At 52.5% G+C, this 8709-nt stretch overlaps 1 protein-coding gene across 2 annotated transcripts; it reads right to left on the bottom strand.

Moving 5' to 3' along the window:
- Positions 1-1862: 1862 nt before the first annotated feature.
- Positions 1863-8414, bottom strand: Kr (krueppel). Of its 2 annotated transcripts, none has more exons than XM_076322930.1 (3): positions 7760-8414; positions 3840-4518; positions 1863-3191 (listed from the first exon to the last, which is right to left on the bottom strand). In XM_076322930.1, the coding sequence occupies exons 1-3, from the start codon at positions 7797-7799 to the stop codon at positions 2390-2392; spliced, it is 1521 nt and encodes a 506-aa protein (XP_076179045.1). In that variant the 5' UTR covers positions 7800-8414; the 3' UTR covers positions 1863-2389. The 2 variants fall into 2 exon arrangements, with proteins under 2 accessions (XP_076179045.1, XP_076179046.1); XM_076322931.1 differs by lacking the exon at positions 7760-8414 and adding an exon at positions 5744-5770.
- Positions 8415-8709: the final 295 nt, after the last annotated feature.

Genomic DNA, 8709 nt, shown 5'->3' with positions numbered 1-8709 from the left:
AATCAGAGCCACCATTGAGAGAGACACAGAGGCGAAGCCAGGGGGAGGCGATAGAAGAGAAGAGCCCCGAGAAAGCCAAAAGTCGAAGAGAACCCCCGGTAACCGGGCACAACGGCTGCGAATTTTCGGCACGCGGGGGTAAAGGGTACGGTGTGTTGTATCATTGCGAAAACTGGTTCGCGCGAAACAGAGACGCCCGCCGGTCGACCGAGTTAGGACAAAAGGATCCTAGGGGGATCGGGCGAACCGGCTGCCCCCGTTCCAAACGAGAAAAAGAAGACGGAAATCGGAGAAGCCGAAGATGGTGCCCCGATTACGCATGAGAATGGAACCGAGAAGAGGATGGCTCCTTCCTCGGAGTATCCCAGTTATTGTGCGGATTGATGCGAATCGACGATTCACGCGAACGTGCGTGTATCGGTTTACAGTACTGGTTCTCTTTTTTTTGCGAAGGGCGAATGCAAATGAAGCTTTCACGTGGAGTTGTCGGGTGAGACACCCCCTGTCGGGACCGTTGCGACCAACAATTTTCGTTCTTTTACATCGCGTTGGAGTAACACCGATATTAGGCGATTTCTAAATCGTGATAACCGAACGGATCTTCGGTGATACGGACCGTGTGGAGAATAGTTCAATTCGAACGATGGGATTGGAACGGATAGCCGTGCGCCGGGTACAGTGGCTGAAAGAAACTCGGTAGAGCGTCCGTGTTACGGAAATGGTGTGTACGCGGATGAAACGCCGCGATTATTCCCGGTTTTGTGGAAAGGGTCACGAATTTGCAAATTTGGGAAAATTTAAGCATTTCGATAGATTCGAGCGTTTCGGAACACGTGGAATTTGGGAGAGGTTAAGAGTTTGGGGAACGTTGAACAATTTGGAACTTGGGAAAATTCGAGGACTTAGAGGAATTGTAATTTTGGGAGTAAGCGAGCAAGTATGAAAGGATATGACGTCGTCTCGAGCTCGCGCTGCGATCCCGCCGCCGAAATCGGTGGATCGTTGAGAAACGCGGGTCTTCGAGTAAATTTGTACATGTATTTAACAAAACTTCGTAGCCTGACGGCTCGTACAAGGAATCGGTCGAATGAACGACAACGCGGCGCGCAATCGCCGATTCGGGTGTGTCGCACAAAATAAATACAAAACTTGAGAAAAGAAAATAGAACGAAATAAATCGATCGTGGTGAACGCAATGAGGGAAAAAATGTAAAACGATAGAAATTAAAGATCGAAAAAAGAAAGAAAAAGAAACGGTCGACAGCTCGTTAAATCGACGAAGTGCGAGAGCGACAGAGGACCGACGAACCGATGTCACTCCCCCCCGCTACTTTTACTGTCACAGGAACTTGTATACCAGTACATTCATTCCGTAGCTTCTTTTTTTTTTTTTTTTATTTCGATTCCCGCTCGCCTCATTCACGCCCGCTCGCACGCACGCACGCACGCCGGCACAAACACACAATCACGCATGCATGCACGCACGCACGCACCGGCAAGCTCGCTCCTCTTCTTTTTCGAATACCTATCTAATTAATACCTATCTATCTATTCATCGTCACGGCTCTCGAAACGAAACACGCGGAACTACAACGACCAACTAAATACACATCTTTATCGTTTTATACCCTCCTTCTCGTGTCGTGAAACTATGTACAAGAAAAACCTACCCCGGAAAAGAAAACACGGGGTGGTCTCTATTTCACCTCGCTTCTTTCACTCTCCCTCTTTCTCGTCACGAAACGTTATCTATACTCGTATTGTGTATATATATATATATATATATATATATATATATATATATCTATATATATATATATATAATATTAATTTTTGACAAAAAAACGCGTCCCTGAATTTTGTTTGTTCTCGTTTAAATTACACGTTTCACAGGATGCTCATAGACCCGCCATTCACTTTCGTCCGATCTCGTATCTCTTTTATAGGTACAATAATAATAATAATCATCTATATAATATAATATATATATCTATAAAAAGCATCTTAACAATAGTGACTGTGAACCGGTGCTTGGAGGATTTTTCTTAGTGAGGATTCGGTGTGAGCTGCGATGGTTCGAGAGGCTACCTACCCAAACAAACGTGAATACTATTTCAACGATACTCTTACACACGCACAATCTCTCTTTCTCTCTTTCTATCTCTCTCTCTGTTTTTGCTTCTTTTCGGTTCCAAGGTTGAAACGATTCGTTTTACCTTGGGTAGAACTTGTCGAACCGAGTGAAAGTACAGGATTTTTTTGCTTTTGTTTCGTTTCCTCTGTATGTGAATGTGTATATGCGCGCGTGTACGCAGGTGTACGTGTGTTTTGGATTTTGTTCTTTACCCGTTCTCTACGTAGCTGGATCCACGTACCCCTAGAGACTCCACTAGGACGCGTGTCCGACATTGGCCGCGGTCGGGTTCCCGAGGGACGCGAGGTGATGAACGTATTGGTTGCGGTGGTTCTGAAGGAACAGAGTGCTCGGGCTGGCCTCCGAGACATCGAGAAGCTCCTCGTCGTCCTCCTCGTGGATGGTGTCGCTGCTCGGGCTGCGACTCATCGGCGAATCGCCGCTGCTGTGCGAGTGGGAATGCGGCCTGTGCATACCGGTGGACATCGACAGGTCCTCGGGCTCGGTTTGCTCGGGCAGATCCACGGGAATACCGGACAGATTCAACGGTATCGGCATCGAGGTGCCCACCACTGGACTGGGTAGTTGACGATGCGCCGGTCTGACCGGGGTGATCGTTTTCCTGGTCGCTAGAGGTGTACCCTCGGGTTCCTCCATCTCCACGTCGATGTCTATGTCGATGTCCTCGTCCAGATCGTCGCTGGCCAACGACGGCGAGGCGACTTGCGACCTGGGCAACTGACCCGCGGTGTTCCCAACACCGGTGCCGCACTTGTGATGCATCAGGTGGTGCCTCCGTCTGAACCGCATCTGACAGTGCTCGCATTCGAACGGTTTCTCGCCCTTGTGTATCAACAGATGAGCCTTCAGCTGATTCGAATCGCTGAACTTCGCCGAGCACAGCTCGCAGGCGTACGGACGTTCGCCGGTGTGCACGCGCAAGTGACGACGAAGGTTCGCCACTTGGACGAACTGTCGGTCGCAGTGGCTGCAGTGGTACGGTTTCTCGCCCGTGTGCAACCGCATGTGAGTCTTTAGATGGTGGTCCCGCGTGAATCTGCAACCAACGGGAACGGTTCTTTGAGCACGTGACTCTCGATACCGAGAGAATTTTCACGAGCGCGCGAATAGTATTTTGTTTTCGTTTCGTTCCAATAACGTATGACTACTTTTGACGATACGGCGATTACGGGGAACGTTGTTTCAACCGTTTCGCAATCGTGGATGAAATATCCCGATGCTTCCCGAAGAGGATTCGACAAGAAAAATATCATCCGGCGATACGTTGCGCATTATGCGAGGAAAACAACTCGGGCAAAGACACTAGTTATTATCGTAAATATTGTGACGTTGCGTATGCGTTACTCCGTGCTTTTAATTCTATCGTCTATTATAAAATAAGGAAAATCGTTTCTAAAGATAACATGTCCGAAAAGATCGAGAAGCATCAACTTGTACTATTCGATTCTCGGGATCTGATTTCCAATTTGGCCGAGGTACGTGTTGATAATTGTTCGTAAGTACAAGCGTTCGCGGAACGTGCGTAAAAATCTCCGCGTAAGTCTGAAATGGCGTCTTCCGAAAATTCTCCCGACACGTAGTTCCGGACCGAACGAATCAAATTGCGATTCGGACGATCGCAGGCTGGTCGTTTCCAGCCGAGTATTTCGATTCGCGGAAAGTTTGCGTCGCTCGGTGAACTCACCTTTTGTGACATTCCGGGCACTCGAACGGTTTCTCCCCGGTGTGAGTGCGTTCGTGATTCTGCAATACGTGCTTGTAACCGAACGATCTCGAGCAGACTCCGCAGGTGAACACCTTGTCCCTTCCGTCCTTGCCCGCCTCGGGGCTGACCGAGGTGGGTGGACTGAGCGGAGCGGTGCCCTCCACCGTGGGCTGGACGGTCTCCGTCTTCGACTTGGTCGTTTTCCTCTTGGTCGTTTGTCCCTTCTTCGAGATTCGATCTCCGCTGCTACTGACCACGTTGTTATTGTTGTTGTTGTTGTTCACGTTGGCGTTGTTGGCCCGCCGCGAGGTGGACTTGGTGCTCAACGCGGGCGACACGGGCCCCGGTGAACGATGAACCGGCGACGGTGGCGAAGAGGCGGCTGGCGGCGCCCAACCCCCGAAAAGCGTTTGGTGGTGTCTGTAGAGGGACGGTGTGGCCGCGAGGGTGGCGTGCAACGAAACGGGTATTCCAGCGGCCATCAGAGCCGCCGTTCGACTGGCGGCGAGTAACTGCTGAGGGGTGAGCATCGACAGGCCCGCGGCCGCGTTACCCATTCCGGGGAACATCACCGGTGACGCGTTGTTGTTCAACGGCGGGGAGAGCGGTTGCTTTTCGGATTCTTGCTTCATGTCGAGATGCTGGCTGGTTAAGAGTCCTGGAACAGAAACGAGGACGGTTCCCCTGTAGAGGAGACTCGTGGATAGAAGAGAAAAGAAAAGGAAAAAGGAGAAGAGAAGAGAAAAGAGAAAAGAAAGAAACCGCGCGATAGGATTCTTTTCCCGACGAACATCGCGTTTCGCGAGAAATCGCGTTGCGTAAGAGGAGCCGACGCGGGTCAGGGGAGGACGCCGCGTAAAAAGGACGAATGCACGTGCACGGTGTTCGGAATTGCTCGGCGTCGTTCTCGACGATCTTTTCCTCCAGCGTGTGCGTCTTCCCTCTTCGTTCCACCCCCGGTACACGGTCGAGGTTTCTCTCCTCCCTCCCACACACGTCGGTCACACGCGAGGCTCGCTCGTTCGTTCGCTCGCTCGCTCGCTCGGTCCTCCTCCATTCAACTCACACTCCCGTACGCGCCGGTTCATTCATAAGGCTCCGACTTCCCACCCACGTCACCGCCGTGTACCCGCCTCTCTTCGACTCGGGGCCAACGACTCCGCGAAACCGCGCACACGTCGACGCGTCGAGCTTCTTTCCGCGGTTTCCGGGGAACAAATATTTTCCGGCTGGCTCGCGCCTCGCCGGAGAGACGGATCCTCTCGGTTTCCGGTTCGACGTCGAGATCGCGGTTTCACCCGAGACGGAGCGCATCGCCGAAAATCGAGCGCGAAATGTACACGCGAGTCACGGGTACGCGCCAACTCGGTGTTCGGTGAGGTAACGACGCGACACCGGGCTTCCGAAGGGTGGACAGGGTGCTCTTTTTTTTTTTTCTCTCTCGAAAGACCAATTCTCGCGTCGAGAATAACTCGAACGCGCGGGTTCGACCGTGTTATATTTTTTTTTTTTTTTTTTTTTTTTGCGAAAAAGAAGGCTGCCCCGCCTATTAGGGTTGCACCGTTCGTCCGATGATTGCTCATCCGCGTGACCGACGTCACAGGGAGGACCGCGTAATTGAATTAACCGTGGATCCTCCACTTAGGAGGAGATTATTAAAACCACGCGCGTTTTAAGTTCAAGAGGGGCAGAGTAACGTGGGTATACTCTTCTCGTACCGATCCGACCCGCGAGGAGGCGAGATCCCGACGGATCCTCGCGGGGCGTGCACACGCGCACGGGTAAACACCACCCCGTAGGTGGGTCGCGGTATCCGTGACCGGGTTGACCAGTTTAATTTAAGAAAACGATGAATCGAGCCGCCATGTTCGCCCGGCACTTACTAATTAATGGACCGTTTAGAAGAGGGTGGCCCTGTAACGAGACTCGTCGAATCAATAAGGGCGCGTAAGATCTCCCGTTCTCTTCCTACTCTGCCCTAAGACTCCCTCGGCTCTGGGATTCTTACGGCCTACAATCGCCGTTTCCCGGCAACACGACGAGTACCGTCTCCACCCCCTGCTCGCATCCCTTCCCTAATTGGTCGCAACCCCGATATTCTCTTTGAATCCGTTTCCTTTCGAGACTCTCCTCCTCCTTGGTCGCGATCGTCTTTGCGCGATCCTCGAGACGTTTATTTATATTTTAATCGCTCGCGAAACTCGCGTCGCCCGAAACATTGGCCCCGATGTTGACCGAACGATTTTTCCACGTTTCTGGTTGTTCCACGGAATCGAAAAACGACCGAGAACAATAAAGACGCACGATCGATTCTAAAGCCGAGTTTTCACCCGAAAAGCGACTTTTCGCGTACTGGTATTATTTCTTCTCGATACGCGACCTGTAGCGCGTCGCGCAACACTCGATGTCGTACTATTTCCCTTGTTTTCCCAATCGATAACGATCGAGAACAAGTAAGACGAACGTACGGTCGTGAGACGGGTTTCAAAGGCAGGTTTCCATCTAGTCGACTCGCGACGTGCAATCTACGGTCCAATGTTGTGTATTCGTTACGGTTACGTCGACCTGTAGCGCACAGCGTATCGTCCAATGTCGCGTGTTCTCGCACGGTACGCGACGAAATCAATTTCATCGAAGCGACACCGGTACAGCGTGTGCATCTCGTCTTTGGAAGCAACAGCGGCGGCGGCTGCATATTTGGCGATAGCTTCGAACGGTAGAAGGAGAAAATAAACCAGGATGGCGGCGAGGAGAACTATTCGTCGAACCGTACGTCATTCTGACACGTTGCCTAAACGTTGTCTCGATAGAATTATGCTCAGTCTCGCGCGTCATTGCGGCGTGCCGCGCGGTTGCTCAAACGTTGCCACGGGTGAAAATCGCGCCTCGAGGTGCGTTTGTTTTTTTTTTTTTTTTTTCTTTCGATCGTGTACGTTTGTCTTCGTTGTTTCGGTTGTCGGCGTATTGACGGAACGAGGAACAACATCGCGCGACGAAAGTCAGCCTTCCGCTTCCGCGAGTCTCGACCGCGCGGCTAGTACAAAGCGGGCGGTCGATGTTTCCTTCGGAAGCCGATCGCGGGAAATTATTCATCCGGTTTTAAATACACCGATCGAAAATGACGGTTATTTTTAACGCATCCGCGACGAAACGTGCTCGACGATTCATCGAAACGCGGCTCGAGCGTGAGTCAAGCTCGCGCATTGTTCATAACCTTAGCGCGAAGAGAACACGACTCCGCGTAGATGCAACTCGACGTCAGGGAGCGCACTTCGCTTCGCGGTTCCTAAGCGTTTTATCCCGGAGTGATCGGGCGGCGGTGTTATTTTTAGACGGCGCTACGACGACGAAGAGACGAGCAACCGCGAAACACGTCGCCGAGGTTCATTTTCACCCGGTTGGCGCGCGCTCCCGTCGCAGCAATTTCACATCTTCCCGGCTTATCGATGTTTACAATGTGTCACAACACGCGAGCGTGTCGCCGTGGGCGCTTTTAGACTTTGGCGCGACGCCAACCACGGTTATACGTGTCCACTGTCCGAAAACACGAAAACTTCTTCGCTCGCGTCGCGATCGCGGTTTTACTTCGTTCGTCGATAAATAACGCCCGGTGAACCGATCCGGGACAACTACGGGCCACGGGTAACACGTGGAAACGGTCGAAGATTGGTAACGAACGCGAGAACGTTTCGCGCGCGAGTGGTATCGCGAGCCATCGCGCGATTACGCGAATTCCATTGAAACTAGATCAGCCGGACCAACGCGGATAGTGAAGTCAGCGCGGAGGACCCTCTTGCGCGAACGTCGCCGTCGCGACGCAATCGCGGATCCGTGATTCGGGCGACGTTACGCGACGAGTACGAGCAATCGTTGCCGTATTCGTTCCTCGTGCCACCTACCTGCGGTAATTTGCGCCTCTTGTAGATAAGATAGTGCCATTCTACGATCCGTGCTGCGTGTTTTCACTTTGACACTCCATCCACTCTCTCTTGGCGCACTGAATGCGATCACTTTTGCGGTGCGAGTTTAACGAAAAACGTGGACGCGGCGCGGATCGAAACGCTTCCACGGATCGCGGCACTGCACAAACAAGCGCGGTCGACGGGGAACGGAAAAGCTGCGTGCGTGCGTGCGTGCGTGCGTGCGTGCGTACGCGCGCGCGCGCAAGTGTACAAGCGTGCGAGTGCGTGTATCTCTCCGTTTGGAAACTTTCTCTCCGGGCGGGTACGACGATATCCACGCGAACCAGAGAGAGAGAAAGAAAGAGAGAGAGAGAAAGAGATCACGCGGGAATCCACCGAATCCTCTCTTGGTATTTTTTTTTTTCTCTGTCGTTCGATGTCGCGAAACGATGTTGACTCGCGGTCTCCTCGACGGGCAAACTGGCGCGAGTGAACCGCGCGACCGATGATCGTGCGACGTAACCGAAAAATCGAAAACCGAAAAACGATAAACCGAAACAAAGTACGTAAAAACGTGTTACTACTCTACTATAAACAACAAACGTCGCCGTCCGACCACGAGGAACGACGACGATCAACGACGTTGCTTCGGGCTGACCTAACCCAATACTAACTGACAATCGAGTCGCGCTCGCTGTAGTCAAACATCCCCCACCCTGCCCGCTCGGGCTCCCCACCGCGCGGTCCGTCTCCCCCACCATCGCGGCGCTTCTCTACCCTCTCGAATCGCAACCCCGGATGCGCGAGTCGCAGAAACGCGCCTCGTCGGGGGTTGGAGCGAGAGACCCGTGAACGCCAGACGGAGACGGAGACCGAGAAGACGCTCGCGACGACGCGAGAGGGAGGATACGGCCACCGCGTGGACGAGACGAAGACGACGACGCGCG

The sequence above is a fragment of the Ptiloglossa arizonensis genome, chromosome 11, assembly GCF_051014685.1.
Source record: "Ptiloglossa arizonensis isolate GNS036 chromosome 11, iyPtiAriz1_principal, whole genome shotgun sequence".
NCBI classification, from domain to species: domain Eukaryota; kingdom Metazoa; phylum Arthropoda; class Insecta; order Hymenoptera; family Colletidae; genus Ptiloglossa; species Ptiloglossa arizonensis.
The sequence above is the reverse complement of the archived record's forward strand: the minus strand, read 5'-3'. Positions and strand labels throughout refer to the sequence as shown.

What these genes read in the sequence shown, in the direction of transcription:
- Kr (XM_076322930.1), bottom strand. Translation starts at nt 7,799, where the DNA reads ATGGCACTATCTTATCTACAAGAGGCGCAAATTACCGCAG. An exon ending in AGAGGCGCAAATTACCGCAG is followed by an intron (nt 4,519 to 7,759) that starts GTAGGTGGCACG and finishes TTTCTGTTCCAG; the next exon opens with GACTCTTAACCAGCCAGCAT. An exon ending in TGCCCGGAATGTCACAAAAG is followed by an intron (nt 3,192 to 3,839) that starts GTGAGTTCACCG and finishes CGTTGGTTGCAG; the next exon opens with ATTCACGCGGGACCACCATC.